Source organism: Neodiprion pinetum, chromosome 1 (genome assembly GCF_021155775.2).
Source record: "Neodiprion pinetum isolate iyNeoPine1 chromosome 1, iyNeoPine1.2, whole genome shotgun sequence".
NCBI lineage: Eukaryota > Metazoa > Arthropoda > Insecta > Hymenoptera > Diprionidae > Neodiprion > Neodiprion pinetum.
This window is the reverse complement of record NC_060232.1, coordinates 5,165,325-5,189,695: the sequence shown is the minus strand read 5'-3', so window position 1 is coordinate 5,189,695 and position 24,371 is coordinate 5,165,325. Positions and strand designations below refer to the sequence as shown.

At 35.3% G+C, this 24,371-nt stretch overlaps 4 protein-coding genes across 5 annotated transcripts; 2 read left to right on the top strand and 2 right to left on the bottom strand.

Moving 5' to 3' along the window:
* The first annotated feature begins 7 nt into the window (after positions 1-7).
* On the top strand, positions 8-3,365 carry LOC124216184 (solute carrier family 25 protein Shawn). Its single transcript, XM_046620406.2, has 7 exons — positions 8-598; positions 703-869; positions 1,055-1,189; positions 1,324-1,486; positions 1,578-1,774; positions 1,864-1,945; positions 2,213-3,365. Exons 1-7 carry the CDS (start codon positions 490-492, stop codon positions 2,440-2,442), a joined length of 1,083 nt encoding a protein of 360 aa, XP_046476362.1. The 5' UTR covers positions 8-489; the 3' UTR covers positions 2,443-3,365.
* Positions 2,597-9,827, bottom strand: TBCD (tubulin folding cofactor D). Its single transcript, XM_046620300.2, has 18 exons — positions 9,287-9,827; positions 8,985-9,163; positions 8,706-8,844; positions 8,401-8,587; positions 8,093-8,315; positions 6,411-6,559; positions 6,036-6,265; positions 5,781-5,920; positions 5,570-5,675; positions 5,299-5,476; positions 5,058-5,216; positions 4,717-4,926; positions 4,412-4,576; positions 4,207-4,331; positions 3,856-4,010; positions 3,562-3,760; positions 3,163-3,465; positions 2,597-3,015 (listed from the first exon to the last, which is right to left on the bottom strand). Exons 1-18 carry the CDS (start codon positions 9,626-9,628, stop codon positions 2,740-2,742), a joined length of 3,465 nt encoding a protein of 1,154 aa, XP_046476256.1. The 5' UTR covers positions 9,629-9,827; the 3' UTR covers positions 2,597-2,739.
* Positions 9,828-10,083: 256 nt separating this feature from the next.
* On the bottom strand, positions 10,084-12,522 carry LOC124216190 (uncharacterized). 2 transcript variants are annotated; one of them, XM_046620430.2, is made up of 7 exons: positions 12,263-12,522; positions 11,945-12,139; positions 11,728-11,831; positions 11,442-11,652; positions 11,060-11,339; positions 10,650-10,974; positions 10,084-10,572 (listed from the first exon to the last, which is right to left on the bottom strand). In XM_046620430.2, the coding sequence occupies exons 1-6, from the start codon at positions 12,325-12,327 to the stop codon at positions 10,855-10,857; spliced, it is 975 nt and encodes a 324-aa protein (XP_046476386.1). In that variant the 5' UTR covers positions 12,328-12,522; the 3' UTR covers positions 10,084-10,572; positions 10,650-10,854. The 2 variants fall into 2 exon arrangements, with proteins under 2 accessions (XP_046476386.1, XP_046476376.1); XM_046620420.2 differs by having other exon boundaries at positions 11,442-11,831; positions 12,263-12,520.
* A 2-nt stretch (positions 12,523-12,524) lies between these two features.
* On the top strand, positions 12,525-24,366 carry DNApol-theta (DNA polymerase theta). Its single transcript, XM_046620229.2, has 22 exons — positions 12,525-12,845; positions 13,206-14,107; positions 14,393-14,623; positions 14,719-14,972; positions 15,077-15,209; positions 15,287-15,488; positions 16,529-16,724; positions 16,829-16,998; positions 17,101-17,368; positions 17,458-17,791; positions 17,925-18,066; positions 18,304-18,547; positions 18,677-18,818; positions 18,916-21,244; positions 21,409-21,617; positions 21,768-21,972; positions 22,119-22,300; positions 22,383-22,502; positions 22,583-22,918; positions 23,137-23,401; positions 23,471-23,691; positions 23,796-24,366. Exons 2-22 carry the CDS (start codon positions 13,253-13,255, stop codon positions 23,964-23,966), a joined length of 7,209 nt encoding a protein of 2,402 aa, XP_046476185.1. The 5' UTR covers positions 12,525-12,845; positions 13,206-13,252; the 3' UTR covers positions 23,967-24,366.
* Positions 24,367-24,371: the final 5 nt, after the last annotated feature.

Below are 24,371 nucleotides of genomic sequence, written 5' to 3'. Positions count from 1 at the left end.
CTTTTGGAATTCACGAAACTGTACCGGTAGTATAGTTTCTATTCACAAGTTTTTCTCATTCACAATTAATCGAACGTGAATTACAACGCGTAAAGTTTGATATTTACTTATGTCAAATGAACATTGAGCGATAATAATTGCATAGCGTAAATTTTAAACAGAACAATACGTAATATACATACTCAATTGTACATACGAAATCTATTTATGTACGACATGATTGAACATAATATAGCATGGTGCCCTTGCTGTTTGATACCAGGATTCATGAAATTTCACCATCGAAGCTAATCTTTACTTAAAAATATATCAAGCAAGATTATTTTTACACTTTATAGTACAACAATTATACTCAGCCACCTCGAAAGCTTCTGACATGTGATCAAATAAGCCTGTTGCATTGAGGTTATGTGTACTCTGTACATCTTGAACGGTAGATATTAATTTTGATCGTCAATGACAGTAAGCTGAATCTAATAACGCAATAAAATGAGTAATAATCTCGATGATATTGACTTGGATGATCCAAGATTCCGCATCAGACCATATCAACAAATGGTGGCTTCGTGTACTGGAGCATTAATCACATCACTGTTTGGTAAGTATACATACAAGTAGATATGAAATACCGTAGTATTCCGTGATAATAAAAAAATTTTCATGTTCAATTAAGGCAATTAAATGTGTTCCTTTTTTTTTTAGTAACACCGCTGGATGTTGTAAAAATTCGACTACAGACGCAACAAAAAGCAATGCTCTCTAACAAATGCTTTTTGTACTGTAACGGACTCATGGACCATCTCTGCCCTTGTCTAGATGAAAAAAGTCCACCTTGGATGCGCGCTAATGGAAAATTTAATGGCACGCTGGTTGGTCAAATCTTCAGCGACTCCTTGTTAAAAAATATCTTAACTTTTAATCTTTCAGCTCCTTTGGTGACGATCTTTTCACGAATTAACACCAGTGATCATTTTATTCCATATTTTTCTTAGTCGCCTCCATTTTTACAGTAATAAAACCATACGACTTGTATCACCGCCATTTATATTTGCAGGACGCGCTAACTAAAATTAGTAGAACCGAAGGTGTATTATCACTATGGAGTGGGTTGAGCCCAACTCTCATCCTGGCAATACCAGCAACTATAGTATATTTTGTATCTTATGAACAACTGAGGCTATTTTTCAAGGTAAATATAATAGATTTGATTATATCTGGGTATGGCAGCTATTGTCTATGTAAACTGACCAAGACCCTTGTCAAGTTTCTACTCATTCGATATTCTGAAAAACAGTTTCAGAGCTAGCATTATACACATTGCAGGATACCTATAACAGTAGGATTAATAGTGGAACTAATCATTCGGTGCAACCGTTCTGGATTCCAATGTTAGCTGGTGGCACAGCGCGAATTTGGGCTGCATCTTTAGTAAGCCCATTAGAGCTTATTAGAACAAAGATGCAATCGCAAAAACTGAGTTATATCGGTAAATTGATACTAACTATATTCATAATCACTATTCTTCCAAATTCAGAATATCTATGCACGCATTACATTTAATGAAAATTTTATTCCAGAAATCGGACAAGCTTTAAAGACCGTTGTTAAATACAGTGGATTTTCTGGTTTGTGGATGGGTCTTGGGTCTACATTGTTGCGCGATGTACCGTTCAGTGCTATTTATTGGTTAAACTATGAAACTATAAAACAACAGTTTCGAGGAACTCAACAAACATTTACATTTAATTTAGCAGCTGGAGCTGTAGCTGGTTCTGTAAGTTAATTACTCTCCAAGGAGAATCGTATTCAATTCCATTTGAAGTTGTTCTGTTCCTACGTTCAACCAATTTTATTTGTTTATAGATAGCGGCCTTAGTGACTATTCCATTTGATGTTGTTAAAACGCATAGGCAGATAGAGATGGGTGAGAAAGAAATTTATTCAGGTAAATATACTCAGACTCAATATTAATATTATGAGACTGGAATTCTCAGAAATCTACATTTTACTTGAGAAAACTTATTAAATTATTTATTTATGAAATGTAATATTACTATGGACAATTTCAATAAACTAGGAGTGAGTGATAAGATTGCCAATACAGACTTTGGTCCAAAGTTTTTAAATCTAATAGAAATATAGACATATTATATGCACAGGCAATACAGTATTCATACAGTAATCCATTAATCAAATTATTTTTATTTCATAGAAAAACCCGGCCGTAGCAGTGACACTCTGTCAATAATAAGACGAATCTATTCCCAAAATGGAATCAGAGGATTGTTCACAGGACTAACACCTCGGCTGGTAAAAGTTGCCCCAGCTTGCGCTATTATGATAGCAACCTTTGAACATGGCAAGCGATTTTTCCAAGCATACAATGCAAAGCAAATACTTCAACTTGAGAATGACATACAGTATTTCAAAGATAAGTACTAAAATATGTCAGAAAAGTATTAGATCATCTATTTACATTTACAATATTTTATATCTCAATGTAATAAAAAGATGCTCTATCTGCCATGCTGGTGTTTCATATGTATTATAATAGTTGATTCGTCAATCCTAAATTTTAATGAGCAAAGTCAATCCATTGTAATAAAATGGTTTGCAAAATTTATTCATCGCATTAGTTGGTAACAAGTTACATGTTTGTATTAATCTCAAGGAAAATAATTATAAAAATCGTTTAGCAAAAGCATTCCCGAAATTAGTTGCACAGCATTTTTATAAGTCTCAAGATTTTTTAATCATAACAGGTGGTGCAACTTTCATTAGCTCACACAAATGATTTCTAATTGGGCGAAGGATTACCACAGACTGCTCCCAGTCTGTCGAATTGAGTTCATTCAATACACTGGTAAGATCATCTTCTGGAAGGTCCATATCCTCTCCATATAGAGTCAGCGCTTCATATGTGCGCACTGCGGTTATCTTTCTCACGCACATAAAATTATGACATAAAAATATACTCAACTGACTGAATGCTCTTTTACTTACGTCACTTCGCACCTAAAAAAACATCAATATTTTTAGTCTAAGAAAACAGAAATAATAATTAGTTAACGATTTGTGAATGTAAATGAACTCAAGCTTCTCAGTAGAAGGTTCAGAAGAAGAAGGAAGACCATTTCTGTGGAAACTTCAAAATATACAAACCTGCAATAGTTGGCAAAAAACTCCTATACTGCTGATGAGAAGTTTCATATTATTTATAGATTTGATTTCTCGTTTGAGCAGCGTCAAAAGCCGTTGAGGAAATTCACTTTCTGGATCATCCAAAATAAATTGGATACAGCCGGAACTGATCAAGCGAACCATAAATACCAATAAAGAAGTAATCATTCTATCATTCTTATGACTCTCTTCAAAAATATCCAAAATCTTGTGACACAAGTTCCGCACAGATGCTTCGTCAATTTCTTTCAAATAAGAAAAGAAGGACATGCTCGAATGTTTTACCTGGATTCAGACAAGAAAATGAATAATCACTACAAAAGAATGGCTGTTGAAATGAATATCAGCTAGTATGATCAAACTACTTCCAAGCTGGCTTACCAATGACTCGCTCAATCCACCGACACTATATATGATCCCTCGAAGTATGGTGAGTGTATAAGACGGAAAAGAAAGCATCCTTATGAAACGCGGAAATGTCATTGATTCCATTTTCCAATCTATGCTATCTGTACACTCGGTAAGTGGAAACAATTTCTTTAATTCATCATGGTTTGGTATATATGGGAGTTCTGGATCACTAAAGTGGAAATATCAATAATAATACTGGTAATCGATTATAAGAAAAATTTTGGAATGTCATAAATTACGTCAGTCTATATTTATAATCCATACCTGTGTATAAGACCACTAAATACAGCACCAGCCTGTGCACGAATTCTATCGATTCTTTCAACAGCTTGCTGGGCAATACCACCTATCACTTGCCCCATAACTTTTTCATTTAGCACTGACGTCAATTTGGCATGTGAAACTAAATTTGTGAGCAACTAGAAAATAATCGAAATAAAGATAAATTTCACACAAGACATACCTATGAACAGAAGGAGGTTCTATTTTATACTAGATTTAATGCGCGATATGCCAGTATTGAATGTATCAGCATGTTGATTTCAATTCATTTTGTTTGTTTATTCACAAAACTGGTTAAATTAAAATGTTGGTAAATTGGCATAAAGTACTTACCTGAAGACCAGCCATTGCAGATTCTCGAACCCAAGCTCCTATATCTCCTCTGCTGTCCATCGTGTATTCGCCAAGAGCAAGTAAGTAACAGTCGTAAAGTTCTTGCATGTAAGGTTTCCATACATCTGTAATTATTCATATGAAATATACTAAGTGTACAATATTAATAAATATGATTTATTGATGTGTAAGATACAAAACTAACTTAATTCCTTAATTCCAAGCGTTTGACAAACCATTGTCAAGGAGTGAAACGCTTCCTTTCGACTTTCAGCCCATTTTGAAGTATGTTCTGTGATATGTGTACATTTGATGAGTGCTTGTATTGTATCCTTTGCTCTCTCCCGTAATATGAATAATGGATAATATCCTGTAGGAGAAAAAAGTTAATCACGATCTCACCGAGTATAATTCCGTACGTGGATTCGGAGCAAGTAAAAAAAGTGTCCACCATACATCAATATGCTATACACAAATAAGATGTTACTTTACGAGTATCAGCGCACTTACCTATAGCCTGAGCAAAACCCATTCTGTTTATTTGATTATTGGACCTCAAGTTATCCAAATAACGATCAACTATTACGTTGCGAGCATCTGGACTCATATGAGCTGAGGTATAATATTCAGTGAAAAAATCAGAGTGTGCTTCTGCTGCTTTCAACCTAATGCCAGCTACTTCATGGCTCAGGCATTCTTCCAGTAAACCCTGCCAGTCATCTTATAGAGCAAAATTAATCAATTATTGACATTATATCTATACCGTATAATATGGCCTGGTGATGAATTGTGGGAAATTCAATTCAACCTAAATCCGAGGGGTGCATAACTCGGTTGAAAAGTTTACTTACCAATGATGTCGGTGGAATGAACGGGAAAATGAACACGAGCACACTTTCGTATAAGAACTGCGCATGCTTGCTTCATCAACTCTCCACCCAATCCTTTAAATTGCCCTCGATTCTTAAATACTCGTATGGCATTGCATATTTGATCTACAGCTGGTTTGCCTAAATCCGAGTAGGTGAAACAAATCAAGATTAGAATACTTTGAGAGTTGAAATGTGAAAATCAAATAAAACCAACACCCACCGATAATGTTTTCGATTTTCTCATCAGAAGCAATGTCCAATGCTTCTAGAATTTCAGCAACAGCTAAAACTGCTCCATGTCTTACATTCAAGTCAATGGAACTTAGCATATCAAGAAGATTGGAGAGTACCGTTTCAACCATGTAACGAGGATCCTTGGGAGTCAAGTTGCAGAGAGCCTGCAAAATAAGTAGAATACAGTGGTAGTTCAAATTTTGATAACTTCGAAGTATGTGCATAAACCATAATCTGGTTATTATTACTCAACCAACCTTAGCTGCAAGTTCTCGAATAGCTGTATCCCAGTGCGTTACTTTTCTGACGAGCAAGTGATCAATTAAAGGTTTGGTGTATTCTTCATACTGCGCTATGTGAATGCTGTAAAACAATAATTATGAAATTATTAACTGATTATTTGGATTTAAGTAGTATAATCGCGAAAATTTGGAAAATATATGCATGCAAGTCAGTGGAAGGACTTACCTAATTTTTAGGTAAGCATTACTCCGTACACCAACTTCGAAGTAATCAGCAACAGTGAGGATGTCTATTCCATGTGGAAAGTTCCCCTGCCTACCAACATTCTCTTGGAATGCAGCTGATGCAGCTCTCCGACAATTGATCTAGTATTTTTATTTCAGTTATGATTCATTGTTCGCCAATTACATGAACTTACATATCCACATACTACGCTCATGGAAAAAATAAATGATGAACATAAATTACAATGCGATTTACCTCTCGATCGAAAACGGCTACAATAAGCAGAGTAGCAGCAATCTGATTTACATAAGGTAATAGTACTCTAGATTCAAATGCTCTTGCGAACGACCAACAAACATAGCATGCTGCATCTCTGATTATCGATCCTACAGAACCGTAAGCTCGAGGTTCATCAAATACCAATGCTTGAAGAACCAAAGGAATAACATCTCCCAATCTATGAGGTAATAGTAATCCTCTTCGCCCTGCCAGACACAATGAGTAGTAAGAGTCATACCTTGCATAGAAAAATCACTGTCATGTCCACCATAATTAAGCTAATATCCGAATGATTTACAATGTACAGAATACTGAAAGACAGTTTAACTCAATTTATCATGCTGCTTTTACCTAATTCAGCTAATGCTAGACAACCACCATGCCAGGCCGTATCTGATTCACGTCCAGAAAACAAATTCAGTACAAATCCAACCACTTCATCAGCTAGATCAATTGGCAAGCGAGCTGTTACTCGTCCGATCCCTTTGGCTGCAGACCATCTGATAAGTTATTTAAATGCGCAATTGTAATGAGTAGTACTACCCATAAGATATGCTTATGGGCTATTCCGCGTCAACCGGATCAGTCATCTCTCAGATATTTTTTTAATTTGGCATGTGGATTGTGTGGGACGAGTTAGATTTTTGTGCCAAAGCGCGAATCTCATAATGCAAAATTCGATTTTTTATTAACAATAACAAATTAGACTCCCATTTTTTTCAAAAATTCATAACTTCGGCAAAAAATTAGATACAATATATTTTTTTTTTTCAAATTACGCGGAAAGCTCCATAGAATTTAAAAAAAAATACGAAATGGTAAAAACAAGTTGTTATCAATTGTTTATTTAACAATTAATTTTTCAAAGATTTTCAAAACAGTGACTGACACGATCAAAAAATTTTTTTAAAATTCTGACATGTTCCTTGAACTGTACTACAACCTGTGAATTAATTCCAGAGGGGTGTTTTTCTTCGTTTTCGAGTAAAAAATCATTAAAGGTGTCGATGCGCATGAAATTGCGGCCCGCCGAGTCTCTACGTAATGGCGGGCGGCCGGTTGCCGTCCACCGCTACACCGCGGTGGCGTCGCAGCGTTATTTTAGAGTCATTTTCACGATGTAGGACATGATTGAAGAATCTGAAAAAAATACTGTACCTTCACAAGGCCTGCTCAAAGCGATAAGTGAAGTTTCAGGAATGTGTTTTTCACCGTTTTTTTATTACAGAGATTCAAAATAACGGTTACACACCATGAGAGTGCACATAAATGATAATAATTACATAACTTGCTACTTATTTTAAAATAAAAACACATTCTTGAAACTTCACTTATCGCTTTGAGCAGGCCTTGTGAAGGTACAGTATTTTTTTCAGATTCTTCAATCATGTCCTACATCGTGAAAATGACTCTAAAATAACGCTGCGACGCCACCGCGGTGTAGCGGTGGACGGCAACCGGCCGCCCGCCATTACGTAGAGACTCGGCGGGCCGCAATTTCATGCGCATCGACACCTTTAATGATTTTTTACTCGAAAACGAAGAAAAACACCCCTCTGGAATTAATTCACAGGTTGTAGTACAGTTCAAGGAACATGTCAGAATTTTAAAAAAATTTTTTGATCGTGTCAGTCACTGTTTTGAAAATCTTTGAAAAATTAATTGTTAAATAAACAATTGATAACAACTTGTTTTTACCATTTCGTATTTTTTTTTAAATTCTATGGAGCTTTCCGCGTAATTTGAAAAAAAAAAATATATTGTATCTAATTTTTTGCCGAAGTTATGAATTTTTGAAAAAAATGGGAGTCTAATTTGTTATTGTTAATAAAAAATCGAATTTTGCATTATGAGATTCGCGCTTTGGCACAAAAATCTAACTCGTCCCACACAATCCACATGCCAAATTAAAAAAATATCTGAGAGATGACTGATCCGGTTGACGCGGAATAGCCCTTATGTAGGTATAAAGCCCATGAATTTCAAGCAGACTTGACATTTGTTCTAAAGACATCCTGTGCATGAAAATTTACCTGATGGTAATACTTTTGTCGCGAAGACCTTGTATCAGCTGCTCAATAATTTCTTCTGTTGCTGGAGGAATATCATGGTCTTCAGTCTCTTGGGAGGATATTTCATTTGTGTCCCCTACACTCATGGCTGTTAGATTCTTTTTATTCTCAGGTAGCAAGCTTATTGTCTTGCTTGCTCTCTGATACCTCCAATCAGCTACTTTAGCTCGTAGGAGAACAAATCCTGATTTCGAATATTACGAAGAAGAGATAAGATTATTGAATGCAATTTGAATACGAAGCTGTATTATTTATGTTCATTTACTTACCAATGCGCTGTATTACTTTCAGAGCAAATTTTCTAACGAGAGCGTCTGGATTATCGCTCAAATTCATTTTCATAATTTTATCTAATAGCATTTGACTATATGGCTTCAGATCTTCTCGAGCACAATGTTTCAATATTGAGGAAAGTATTGCCAAAGCACCGTGAGTTGTAGAATTAACTTCCAAACACTGATAAAAATGTTATCGTTAGCAAAACAACAAATTCGAAACAAGTTTTGTATCAAAATTGAAATTGATAATACATACGAATATAGATCAATTAAACCTTAAACTTTTCAATAGTCACCTGGCAGCACCATGTGATAATTTCTTCAAGATACAATTTCTTAACATCTGAACGATTCAGAAAATTCGCAATCAAAAATACTGCCGCCACTGAACAAACATCTTTTGATAGGCAATACAGTTTGCATAACTTCAATATCCTGAAAAGTACTTAATAACTTTGATGTTCGACAGATTTTACTCGATGTAAAATATGTTTTATTAATCAGTTATGTTGATTATTGCAGTGACACGACACAACTGAAAACTTTATCATTTTTAATATGGAACTCTGTAATACCTATTTGTTATCATATCCTCAGGTTTGATATCATTCGATGTTTCCAATCGAGATAAAGGAAAAGGTATTTTAGAAATAATAGATAGCCAAACAAGAAGTACGTAACGTGTTTCCCAAGTAAGCGAATCATTTGGGTCTTGCTTTTCCAACATACGCAGAACCGGCACAAGATCCATTACCTAAGTCAAATGTAAGTTGTATTACATCAGAGAACCGAATTCAACAAGTTTAACAAGTGTCGAGGTAACTAGCATAATAATAAAATAAATATTTTGCGAAAATTGTGATATACCAAAGCTTACCTCGTGAGGAAGATGAGAGGCAATTTTCTTATATGTTTTGACAGACATGATGATGAATATGTATTTGAAGACATTGTGTTTTACACCATCAGAAATATTGTCGTCTCTAACGATGGTCAACATCGAACCTAGGATATCGTCCAGGTATGGATCCAGCAAATGCGGTTGATCTTGGTATTGAGACAAAATAAAGGTAAAACGCTCATGATTTCTTTCAATCTGTGCCGGAGTTAAATCCGAATCTCGCAACTTTCCAACCAGTCCTGTGACTTCGTCTATTTCTTTGATCATGTTATATCCACAGCCCATGCTTTCAGGATCAGGTCCATCGTTGAGGACCATTTTGTTTATATGGCTACTATCGTAGAAGGAATGGCCTGTTGAATGAGTAGATAACAATATGATATTCCCTTTCAATCGTGTAATGTTGTAAGCTCCATTTACGGTGAATAATCCAATGTCGTTTACTACAAAGCCGTTTGTTCAAGCAGATAGGATATTTTGACAGTTGACAGATAGCAAAGTGTTCTAAAACATGAAAAACCGTACTCATCATGACAAGTTAGTCGCGACTGGTCCGAATGATATTCGAGGCTACCATCTAACTATATAGTGGTCTAACCTCATCTGCGCAACGCTTGGATCGTCCATAGACCATGTATTTGCGCACGTATTAAAATTTACGTTTATACAATCACCTGAATTTACTCCTACTTACATCGTAAGAAAAAGATTTCAAGTAATAAAGGAGAAAACTAATCTTAATGCTGAAAATGGATCTTAAAAGTACATCAACGAACAATAAATTTGATTTATTTGTGAGGTATCATTCTCCATTGTTAAACATTGTTCTAGACGCAGATAAATTTTTAATATTTTTGTAAATTACTGTTGATAAATTAGCCAACGAAATTTGGCGAAGGCAAAATTTTCTCTAGGTGTAATCACAGTCAGCTGAGCTAAGTATACAAGACCTTGAAATCGCTATGAGCGAACAGACTTCAGATAAAGCTAGAAAATATTACATCACCAAAAATTTTTATAAAAACTAATATCAAAGTTGGCGAATAGCAGAACTTCTCTAATTAAATAAAATTGAATTGACCATTATATTGTGAAGCCTAGTGCTATTATTTGTGTCAAAGTTAAATATTATCAGTATCCCATTGCGATCTAGTCCAGTTAGATTTGGTATGTGAAAACAATCCAGTTAATCTCTAGTAATCCCATGAAAAAATATGTCCAAGTTGCGATCCTCAGAAGGAAGGGCACACTGAGTGCTTGATCTGAAATATAGAAATATATCAGTAACAATTAACAACACAGGTGGTTTTGGATTCCCAAAAAATTACAACTGAATTACCCATTATGCCAGTTTCTCCTTGATCAGTACGAATCTTCCCACCAACTCGGCTTGCAGTCCTATATCATCATTACACTGCAATGGTAAAGGTTCCCCTTCCGTTTTTTCTCAGGAAGTAACGGCATAGACCTTCTTCCAGTGAGTAGATCCAGACAAGTGGTACAATAATAAATCCAGCAATCTACGCCGCAACCTTCTCAGGATATTACAAGATGGACCAGTTTTTGCTGGCGACATAATCATGATCTCCCAAAAAATGCGCCACTTGGTTCGAGTGATTTTTAGGCAAACATTCTTTCTTTTCAGGCAAGTCTGAGTGCCCACACTAAGTATTCAAATGAAATGTTATTTTCAAACCCACATATCACATCTTATTTTTTAACAGCCTCAAATACTGTGCAGCGACTTACCAATCGAATCGCTGCAGAATCTCTTGTCACGATCCTGTTTTTCAAAAACTTAACAACAGTCTTAAGGTCTGTTACTCGCTTCTCTAGTCTTCTATTGCGCTGTTGCAGCACCTTCATGTTCCTTCTCATTTTTTTAATATAATTGTTGAGAGCGATCCAGCTTTTGGAATCCTGCTTCACATTATTGCAATTCAATTGTTTAAAGTCTCCAGGGTAAACTAGGCGAGGCTGTTTTGGAATTGAAGTTAAGTCAGTTTGTATTGACTCCATATTGTAGACTCTATAAACACAACATATTCATAAATAACACAATCCAGCTATATAATTACAAGTGTAACATTGGATATGTGGTTAATAAAATAGACCTAAAGCATTTACACACCTTTTGGCTGGTCGTGGAAAATGTAATTGTCCGTTGGGCTGACTTAGAACTTTGTGTGCTGAAGTGTTAAAAGTAGTACTTGCAGTAATGACCGACGTTGTGGCTGGAACTTCAGTTGATTTGGAAAGTATGTAAGGAGTATTTTTATCCACCTGAATAAACTGTGGCTTTGTCACAATCATGTAAGGTTCTAGTGTGACAGATGTCGAAGCTAAAATTTCAAGATTCAAGTTTGGAGATGAATTGCAAGCTAATTGTCCAGCTTGAGCATCAGCATCTGACTGACCTAATTCTGGCTCTACGGCCATTACATTTGTTGAACCATTTACATTTGAACTTAAGGTTTCGATTCTCTGATTCGAGTGTAACGAAGCCGGGCTTCTGGATTTCCTGTCGATTCATGATAAAATTTATTAAAGCAAGGGAAATCATATTCTTAATGCCTTATAACCCAACATCAAAGATCGATTGGTAAATTAAATTTGTGTCATATGAGTACATACTTGTCAGTCCTGTCAAAGATGGTTGGAACGGTATCTGGCATCAAGTACCTTCGTACTTTATCTCCAGAAACCTTGTACACAAACTTGTCAGGGGAAAAATGTTTACTGCATAACATGCTCCTTTTCCCAGGTGTCCATGCTTCACGCTGCACAGCATCCAGCCATTTATTTCTGCGCTCTTCGTTGGCAGGAAATCTGTCATTGATCATGTATCGTTACTTATTGATAATCTGCATTAGCATGCCCAAGTTTTTAATCAATGAGCAGCACAGTAAAATCTTTCATTACGTATAGATATCATAGACAAAGCACACCTACTTGTGGAAAGTTACGTCTTCGGTCACTCCGTATTGTTCACCACAAGCTGAACAACTAACCACCATAGTTTCTGTGAGATTTGCTCTGTGTGGATAAAGTTGTAAAACGTTTTTCTTGTAATCCCTATCGCGATTATTATTATTATTTGACTACAAAAAAGATCGAATGTAAGAATCAGTGCTCTCGTCTCTCGAGTGAAACGTGACGACGTATCAGATTATTGGACTGGTTGTTCCGTGCGTGGCCGTTGGCGGAGGTTAATTTTTTTCCTATTTTGATCAATGGAGATTTACACGTTAACACTACGTCCTACGCCAAGATCACGTCTCTATTGGCGAAGAAAGGATACACCTGCTCTCTTGCATTCAGAGCCGCAATGGGATTGGAGTATTCTTTTATATAAAAACTACAATTTGTGATAATGTTCGCTATCTTCTCGGCTTTACCAGCAGGTGGAACTGTAGTCAATTCTTGTTGGATTTAAATTCGAATGAAAAATTGTTTACCATTCAGTCATTCGGTATGCCGATTCACGATCAACTTCGTGTGAACGAACGATAATGTTTCTTAACTTAATCCTGAGGTGAGTGAAAAATAATTTAGTAAATGTAATTTAGTTTTACAACTTACAGAAATGACAGCGCTACTGAATTTCGTTGACATCTGCGTTTGTCTGATATAACCTATGTTTTCAACTACTTTTCTCAACGGTTTGAATGTACACAATCATTAGAAGTAATTCACCTAAAAATGAGACTGAAATTTATTTAAACTATGACAATAACCAGGGAATAGCTACATTATTATGGCATACCGCATGTCAATGTGTCAATAAAAGACAATGAAGGAGTATTGCTAATTATCTGGAAAAATTCTCTAGCTTTTGGATCGAATACTTAACAAACATACCTACTTCAGTTAGATTGATTTATTTCTTTTACAGATAATGTTACCACGGTAAATATATCGATGTAACGTGTCTGCTTCAAAATGAGCGGAACGACAATAGGCTCATTTGGGGAGCAGACCTTGGATGCATTATTAGAAGCCGAATGTTGCAGCAATACAAAGAATAATACCGTAAATAAGAAAGAAGCGGATAATTTACGCAACTGTAAACCATTTTTTATTCGTCTTCAAGAAATAAAAGAGAATTTGACTGATAGTCGTTTGAAAAACAATCATCCGCCTTGCAAAAACTACTCTGCAAAATTGGTGACGAATGATGATACCAATATTGAGAAATATTTTCAAGAAAGTATACTTTTATCTAAAGCTGACACTTCAGGTTTACCAAGTAAAATAATTTGTGGAAACGATAATGTTAAGTCAAAGAAAAATAATGAAATTGATTTGATTGAAGACGCGAGTGGTAATAATAAATTTTTATACAACCAGAAAGGTCAAAGTTCCAGAAAAGAATCTGTTGGAGTATCTTTATCCAAACAAGATCTTGTCAAGTTATCTGAAGAATTTCTCATAGTCGAAAGTTCAGCTGACAAGAGGTCAAACAATAATTCACGTGCAGTTACCAACGTGAGAGGCTTGCGGAAAAAATGTATCTCAAATAACACAGCATTGAATGACGTTAATTTTATACATTCATCATCCAATGACAAAATTGTAAATAATAATCTAGTAAACATGGTCAACAAGAAGACCCAAGATGTGCAGATTGAAAAAAGAACTCAAAGTGGGCAACTCAATGACCTGTTACAAGTGTGTGCACAACCAGTAAATAATGATTTAAATTCGATACCTGAGTCAGTCAGCGAATACTCCATAGTTAACACACAGTATCGTTGCAAATTATCTGCATGGGGATTGCCACCAGATATTCTCCAGGTTTGTAATGATTCTTTCTTTCTCAATGATAAGATTTTTTGGTGGTATCATACATAAAGTAATTACTCTCGATCATGATCATACTAGAATTATTTCTGTTCGTCTACGTTTCGAGCAAAGAATTTGTTACAACTTTTACACTTGGAAATAAATGAAGATTTTTAATTGGGCTGAAATCGTTTCTAATCATATTGAGTAAAATTATGGCATTGTCTAATGCACGTTTCTGTTGAATCAATGAATTGATTACCCACTGTGAACCTTTTCTGATCAATTTGTGCTCAGAAATATGAATTGAGAGGCATGACAAAGATGTTTCCCTGGCAAGTGGAATGTTTATCCAATTACCGAGTGCTCGAGGAAAACAAGAACTTAGTTTATTCCGCACCAACATCAGCAGGGAAGACTTTCGTTGCAGAAATGCTTGTCATAAAAACGGTCTTAGAACGGCAAAAGAAAGTAATTTTCATCCTACCATTTGTCTCAGTGGTTCGAGAGAAAATGTTTTACTTTCAAGTGAGTGTCAAACTTTTTTCACTTGTGCATTTCACTAATAATAAATTTATAGAGGAATGATACATGAAAAATGTGTTGAATTTATAATTCTTCAGGATTTGCTATCGAGCAGTGGAATTCGAGTTGAAGGTTTCATGGGAGGTATTGCTCCAGCAGGAGGGCTGGCTGCTGCCCATATAGCAATAGCAACCATTGAAAAAGCAAATTCGTTAATTAACCGATTAATGGAAGAAGGAGATCTTTCATCTTTAGGAGCCGTAGTTGTTGACGAACTTCATCTACTTGGAGATCCGCATCGCGGGTACTTGCTCGAATTGCTGCTAACAAAACTGAAATACATGACTCTAAGGTGAACATGTATTTTATACTTTTTTACTCTATCTTACAAAGTTTACTTAAACCCACAGCGGTTGTGAGTTTCGTCACCACTTAATACATGGCAATGCTGTTTAGGGAAGAGCATGTGAAAATCCAACTCATTGGTATGTCAGCTACACTTCCGAATCTCTCGGTTTTAGCTGAATGGTTGGATGCAGAGCTTTTCAGCACAGAATTCAGACCTGTCCCTCTGAATGAGCAATACAAGGTATTTTAGTCTTCTTCAAATCAAAAAAAGCTTTATGTTTCATCACCAACCATCCCTAAAGATACTCGTATTTATAGGTACGCACAACTATATATGACAATAAATTCGTACCTGTAAGAGAGTTAGATCCTTCACCTGAACTACCAAACGATTCGGACAATATTCTTCAACTTTGCATTGAAACCATATCGAATGGACACAGTACATTGATATTTTGTCCTACCAAAAACTGGTGTGAGAAACTAGCCCATCAAGTTGCTGCAATATTCTTCAAGTTGGGTTAGTCTTTCATGAAATTCAACATTCGGTATAATATTCAATCAAGTTAACATTTTTCCATCTATTAGGTACCCAGTGAACACGTTCATGTAAATTTGATGTCAACATGATGTCATTCAATATCATGAATGTGTCATATGTGAATAAATATTTCGCACTTATTTACGTCAGATACTAACGTAAAAAAATGACATAGAAACAATGTCAATCTGACATAACACTGATGTAATAAGGACGGTTTATTTTCTTATTCGTAACTATGGCTTTAATATGACTTTGTGATGACATTTACTTTATATCATGCAGATATATTGTAGTGTAATGGAACACAGATGTATACCTCACACAACAAAATCAGGCAATACAATACACTTAAATCTTCAGCTTAGTACAATACATTATACAGATCTACTATACGCTTATAATTTCAACGTAGAAATACATAACAGAATTATTTGGTAACTTCTATATATAATGAAACTTGAAATGTTGCACAATCTACGAAAAAGGATATAACGGATAAGACTCTGAATAACTCATTAAAAAAACAATTGTTCTCTAAAACTACATCTGGAAGATGGACTTCAGTTTTGCTGAAATTATAGAGAATGCAAAAGTTTTTTTCAATTTAATTTTTTTTTATACACGATTAGTAAATGACAAGATATTCTTTTCAGCAGGGATGACTTTGTATGACCTGATATGGACATTAGACCTGTCCTTAAGAAGAGTGAAATCGAATTTTCATGATCACATCCTTCAAATTGGTTTGAAATAAGTCAAAAAGAATTACCATTTTTTTTCCCTCCATATTCAACCATCCCTAGAAAGCCTTACTTTTTTCCCCATTAAAACGCCGCTTGGGAAATTTTATTATCTCTATTTTTGACTTCGCTATCTAACTTTTAATGCGGCAAGAAATTTCGACTAATGTCAAATTTACGTAAAATTCGTCACCTACCTATGACCTATTAATGATGTAAAATCAAGGTCATGTATTCACTGGGTATATTCTTTTTCTTTAATGTTACCTATCTTAGGTAGCGAAGAAACAACCCTGGGGAAAATTCTTAGGAACCAATTAGATTCGAATGCAATAGAGGAAACACTGTCACAACTGAAAAGGTGCCCTGCTGGTTTGGATGATATCTTGAAGAGCACGGTTTCATTTGGTGTCGCATTTCATCATGCAGGTCTTACCATGGATGAGCGCGACATTATTGAAGGCTCTTTCAGGTATTATTTCGTATTTGGTCATATCGCTACATTATGTAGCGATCTGAATAAACGTAACAGTGAAAAAATTTCACACCTATAAATCCTCGCCTGTTACACTACAGAACTGGGTCACTCAGAGTTCTCATAGCCACGTCAACTTTGAGTAGTGGAGTCAATCTACCAGCCCGAAGAGTAATTATCAGATCGCTAATGTTTCATGGGAAAGTAATCGATACTTTAACATACAGACAGATGATTGGACGTGCTGGTCGAATGGGAAAGGACACTGCAGGTTTGTAATACATGCATTGCTATGTCAACATGTTAAACTAACTGTTTTTTCTTCTTCTTCTTGTCCTATTTGAATTAATTTCTGTAACTTGTTTTGTTATAGGTGAAAGCATATTAATATGTAAGCCAAATGAAAAAAAAGCAGCAGAAAGTTTATTGTCAGCACCTTTAGATCCAGTAGAATCTTGTTTAGAAGGTTCGGGACCACTTATTAGAGCACTTTTAGAAGCTGTGGCAAGTGAAGTTGCCTGTACACCTGTGGATATTAACCTTTATGGCAGATGCATGCTGGCTAGTTTCAATCCCGAAAATAACGTTGGTACTCATACAAAAGAAGCTATGGACTATTTAACTACGCATGAATTTATTACGTGAGTGGAATGCAGCTAACTGATCTCAAGTTCTCAATTTCATTGCAATAGAACTATATTTTCGATGTATGTGGTTGTTTTTTTAACAGAGTTCAAGAAACTAAAGAGAAAGAACAACGGTGGGTCGCAACAGCACTTGGCAAAGCCTGTCTTGCGTCATCAGTTTCTCCCGGAGAGGGATTATTTTTGTTTGAAGAATTACAAAGAGCAAGAAAATGTTTCGTTCTTGAAACAGAATTGCACATTATATATCTGGTGACTCCATTTAATTCTGGTAGTTTAACCGGTCAAATAGATTGGATGATATTTTTTAACTTATGGAAATCTTTGTCCGAATGTGAACGCAGAGTCGGACAAATGGTAGGAATTGAAGAGCGTTTCGTCATGTCAGCTATTCGTGGAATTGCTAAGCATGGAAAACAGGTAATTGTAAACTGCTGGTTCGTTTAGTACAATTAGAAACCAACGACGAAGTGTTTCGTTGCAGAATTACTTACTTCCAACGACTGAACGAACAATTGACGAATTACTATCTGTGAACCAAATCTTGTTTTAGCAAAATATACACAGAAGATTCTTTACTGCATTAGCCCTACATGATTTGGTAAGAGAGATGCCATTGACCACTGTGTCAGAAAAATATGGGTGCAGTCGAGGGGTTTTGCAAAGCTTACAACAATCCGCTTCGACATTTGCTGGTATTTATCAAAATACTATAAGGTTCCTTAACTTTTAACTTTTCAAGGAATTTGAAACGTTTACGTCACAATCTAAAATACGTACAACAAAATCTTCCTGGTGAAGTGACAGCGTCTATTATTTTCTCAGAATTTAAATATCTACATTCGAACAGCGATGTGTTTATAGTATATGAAAATAAAAAATGTAAATCAAAAACTGACTTGGATATATTGTTAATCTTTCCTATCCTACAGGAATGGTGACACAATTCTGTAAACAACTAGGATGGGATTGCATGGAGTTGTTATTTTGTCAGTTTCAAGCAAGATTACAGTTTGGCGTTTGCAGAGAATTATTGGACTTGCTTCGTCTCCCAATGCTCAATGGTCTTCGTGCTAGAAGTCTTTACAAAGAGGGAATTAAGTGTGTCGCGGATCTAGCTACTGCTGACGAACTCTGTGTTGAACGTGCTTTACACAAAGCTTTACCTTTTGAAAGGTATGAAAATTTACTACTTATTACTACGTCACAGCTGATCACATATTTTTATGTGAAACATAGTAACACAAACTCTGCACTATAAATATAGTATATTTTACATGTGCCAACATTTTGTTGCACTTTTAGCGAAAAAGAACAAGATGGTGAACACGTATTAGATGCTGCCAAGAGAAATAAAGTACGAAGTATTTTTGTTACTGGAAGAGATGGTCTAACTCCATACCAAGCAGCAGTCTTGTTGGTGCAAGAAGCACGTACTTTAGTGCAGGTTGTAGTTTCACATATTTTTGTGCTATTTTGGTTCATCTTCGTAAGTTTTTTTCACGTTCTGCAATGAAGTATTTCTCTTAATATTTTCCTTACAGCATGAATTAGGTGTCACAGAAGTACACTGGAAACAAGATAATGTGACTTCAAGAAACAAACTTGGAACAATATTAGACGATAAGAGCAATGCATCGGCTATTCAGGATCATGACATTAATCAAATAAACAATCAAATTGCTATGAATATTCCGGCACCTATTAGAACGGCAAGTTCAATAGCAAAAGATGCTACTTCACAGGATTGCACAGAGAATAGTAAAACTATAAAAGATGTATGGAAATCTGACAATGATTCAGTGGACGCAATACAGCAAACGCAAAATTGCGAAACTGGCAATGTCGTGTCGACGGTTATTTCTGAACTACATTCACATCGAATAGAATACAGGGAAATTAAAATGGATGGCTCAAAAATCACTCATCATATCCGTAACGAAGAAATTGATTTACGAAACAAGTTACAGGGGGAAACAATGCAGACGGAACTTAATAATCATAAGATAACGCGAGGAGAAAAGCATGTGAATGAAATCGTTAAAAATAAGCCCAAATTCAGTCTTCTAGGCGCGAAACGAAAAATACGAGCTAAAGATAGCGTGACATCGATATCCAGTGATAATTTTCAACAGATTATAAGTGAAACAGCGACTTTTGGTTCCCCAAAATCTCTCAAAACACCAGATAATGAGCGGAGTAAGAGTAAAATATTGAATAATGGTCCAGATGACACAAAAACCAACATTACTGAAAGAAACTTACAGGAAAATTGTGAGAATATTTGCAATAAAATCAGTGAAAAGTCCAGTCCTGCTAAGATGGTTTTGCCAGATTTCAAATTGAGTATTTCGCCAGTCGTTACCTTGAAGTGGTTATCATTTAATGAAAAAATGTCTAGTAAGCAGTCAAGTGAAGAATTACGAAAAAGTCTCAGACCAGAATCATTCTCAGAGCAAGGTAAAAAAGACCTTAGACTCAATGATGAAAAGAAAGTATCACTTTCACGAAGTCCCAGTTTATTTGGAGATAGTTTATATTTGGATTCGCAGTTCTGCAATGAACTTGAAAAAAATGTTTATGGATCCTTAGATATCACTAAAGTTAAAGGCACAGAATGTTCTGCAATTGATAGTCCGTCCATCAGTTTACAGAAGCCTATTGCTGCAATAGAAACTAAAGGAAAGACGCCAGAGATAATTATGAAACAGACCAGTAGTTCTGGAGTCAAATTTTCATCTAATACAAATGCCATGCAAAATCGTGCAGTTACTGAAAATCCAGACTTGAATAATCATATTTTCAACAGTGAAGAAATTAACTTCTCATGGAACAGCACTACATGGGATCATTTGAAGGAATCGAATAATGCCTCAAATTTAGATTCTGGAAAAAAAAAATTAAATCTTCAAATGACTTCTAATGATTTTGACATCAGTGATGAAATAGCAGCAACACCAATGATGCAAAATACTCGCTTGAAATCCATTTCCTTAAAATCGAACATACAAAATGTACGCAATGTAAAACTTATAGACAATTCGGGAACTCGCAAACGTAAGTTTAACGAGACTCACTCTTTGAGTGATAGTAGTCCAGTTCTCAACGTATTGAATCTCAGTCATAATCGGAGACTATCCTTTGGATCAAATAAGTCAGATTCAGACGATCTAATTGCAGCATCACAGAATTTGGAATCTATTAAGAATACCACAAAAAGTAGAACCAGAATAAAACTGGAATCCTCAAAAAGAATTATGATTAATAAAAAGCAGCACAATTCAACACTTACAAAGTGTAACGGGCAGTCAAATGCCATCAAAACCAAGAACATTGAGTTGATAAGAACCGGCAATGCTAGCGCTAAAAAAGTTTTGTATCAAGAGAATTGTAGTACAGATAGTGTTGTGTCGAATTCAGAGGAGGATTCTCCTATCCAAAGAATGCGAGCAACTCAAAACCTGCACAAAAGAACTGTGAATTCGTCATTTATCGTTCAGAAGATTGAAAACCTACAAAAATGCAAAAAAAGGTGTTTAAGGTCTGACGTTAGGGAAGAACAATTAAATTCAGAGCAAACAGTGAATTGGAATGTCTTAGACATCATCAACGTAACTTTGAATGACAATATATTCAAATTATTCAGTAACGAATTAAAGCAGAAGACTGAGATTGCGATAGCTTTGGCTCACAATAAATTTGTAAATGATACAATTGGTATTGGAAGTAAATTAGTTTCCGGATCGGCAAGCAGAATGAAAAATAAGTTTAAGAAAAATGAAAGCTGTGTTTACTTAGACACAGTTGTCAACGGAGTTGCCATTTCTTGGGGCAGAAATGTTATTTATTGGATCTCTTTTGAAAATAGAAAAGGTAAGTAGACTGTACGGATTTTACCGGATTTATATAAATATCCTTCTTGACTCCTTAAAATTTATTGCTTTGTTAATAAAATATTACTCGTTCATTTAAAAAATCTAAATATTCTAATATTATGAACTCTTGGTTTGAAAATTTTCTGTTCTATCCTTTTTCAGAAGGAAGTATTACATTAAAAGACCGTCTGCAACTCTTACGAGACGTATTCACAGATTCATCGGTAAATGTACGCTGCTACGGAAGCAAGGAAGTATACAAAAAACTTCATCAATGCTGTAAGATTACCCCTAACTGTAGATTCCTTGATCCAAAAGTAGCAGAATGGTTACTACAACCTGAGACTGACGAAAGCAACATTTGCGACATGGTAAGGTGTAAACGATGTTGTATGTAGATACGTAGATAATACATCATAGAAATGAAATAAAATATAAAATCTGAATCAGCATACTGCATATACCTCTACTCATGTTCAGCAACATGATTTTATCACTGTTCATAATTTTTTTGTCTGCAGGCTAAGATGTATTTTCCGCAAGGTGCTACTATCTTACAACATGCAAGTTCTTTAAAAAGCTCTGCTGGAACCAGTTCCGGAAATGATGATTATTTTTTCGATAGACATAAAGCTGCTGCAGTGGCAACTGTGACATGGCATGTTACGAGTAAGCTTATTGAAGAGTTACACAAGCAGAGTCAAACATTGTTAAATACATTTGAAGGTAATGAAATTTTCTTTTTAGATAGCTGAAAATTGATTTGCAGAGTCACTACGCGTTCATAGACCATAGATAACGGTTAAAAAACTGAATACGCTGGATAAATTCTATTCAATATTACTTGAGTAATTTTAAATTTCTATCAACAGATGTGGAAACCAAAGTGGTATCAACACTGGCTCGTATGGAACTAACAGGAATAGGTCTAAATCTTGAATCACTTCAAGAGCTGTCAGCCGTTCTCCAAGAAGAAATGTCATCATTGGAACAAAGAGCATATTCGTTAGCTGGGCGAAAGTTTAGTTTCACCTCCTCGAAAGAAGTGGCACAGGTAAAGTGACATGATTATTAATTTGATGGACGAAATTTATTGCGAAAACAAAATTATTAATATTTCCCATGACTTGTCACAGGTTCTCGGGATGTACAAGGGAGTTAAAGTCAGCACAAATAAAGCCGTACTAGAAAATTGCGATAATCCAATATCTAAACAAATTATGTCTTGGCGGAAACTTAATACAACGCAGACAAAAGTTAGTCTATTGTTTCAACAAGAAATTGCTCAAATTTCAATGATAATATTTACACAACATTAAGCATGTTTTCTTTTCAGATGGTATTTCCGTTATTAAACCTGGCGCAACAAGGTCCACGAGTTCGAGGGTGTTGTCTAACACGTACAGCCACTGGCCGTATATCAATGCACGAACCAAATTTACAGAATGTTCCAAGAGATTTTAATTCTGAAAATAATAGTTATGTAATTAGTATGCGAATGGCATTTGTTCCCACCTGTGGAAATATCATGTTATCAGCAGATTATTGTCAACTTGAGCTAAGAATATTGGCACATCTTTCAAAAGATCCCGTCTTGTGTGAAATAATGAAAAAGGATTCTGACATTTTCAAGAACATTGCTGCGCAGTGGAACTATATAACCATAAATGAGGTACGAATTCTTTGACGCAGTCCCCTATGCCAATAATTGATAGATCTTCTCTATATTATTCAATCGGCAAACAAATTTCTGTTTTGAATGACTTTTGATTTGTAGCCGTCTGAGGTAAGAAAGAACATCCTGATTTCAACAATAACTACATGAAGCACGGGTTTTGTAATATCACATTTGATTTTTTATAGTAATCAATGTATGCTTTGTTTGTTCAGGTAGATGATGATATGCGTCAACGCACAAAACAGCTTTGTTATGGAATAATTTATGGCATGGGTTCGAGGGCTTTGGCAAAACAATTATCAGTTACTGAATTAGAAGCAAGCAGGTTCATGGAAAGTTTTATGGGAACTTATCCAAACGTGAATAATTGGCTTAATCAGGTGATAACCGAAAGCCGAGAAAATGGATATGTAACGACTCTAATGGAAAGGCGCAGATTACTTCCGAGTCTAAATAGTGAGATAAAAAGTGAAAGATGTGAGTAGCGACAAATTTTCTCTGCTGCGAGTTTTTTTCCAATTTACTGCGAACGTTTATTTACTATAGCTCAAGCAGAGAGACAAGCAGTGAATACAAAAATTCAAGGTTCAGCAGCGGACTTGGCTAAAAAAGCTATGGTTCTAATAGATGAAAGACTGCAGAAAGAGTATTCAGATACATCTAGAGTCATTTCAGAAATGAAAACTAGAAAACTAAGGAGCAGCAAAGATTCGCAGAATAGAGGGGCCTACTTAGTTCTGCAACTACACGACGAACTCCTATACGAGGTCAGTTATACTAGTCATTTTTTCCGTTACAATTCTCTGCATGAGGATGAATTGTTGCACAAGAATAAAATCAAAATGGGTAAATAATCATGATACTCTTACAGGTGAATGCCGCAGATCTTGATCGTGTTGCAGCAATAGTTAAAATTTCAATGGAAGAAGCATATCAGCTAACAATTCCATTGCCTGTTAAAATCAGAGTTGGTCCGACGTGGGGCAGTCTAACAGAATACACTGTTCAGAAGCCCATAGAATCATCTGAATGTATTTTTTAATTGTTGAAAGACGTTATTTATTTTAATTTATATATTTTTCGCTTTTGCGAATTTTTATATGTTAAGAATTTAATTACGAATATTTTATAAATGATCACAACTTTTATAAGATCCACTAATTGTAAATATTATTTATGTCAAGTTCTCAAACTTCTGAAATAGGTTATTTAAGTGTAATAGATCTTATAAATTGTGTAGAATTAAAACATTGAATAATAGTGGTAAGTTTATATGCAAAATTCGTGTCATTGCGATATAGATGGATCAATTTTTGTACGCAGAAAAAATCATGATAAAAATTGAATTGTTCATTTTTATACAACTATTGTTAATAACAATTATATTTAATGCAGCATTTACTAATCTTCATATTGCTGCTATCACCGAATCAACTTGTATTGCTGA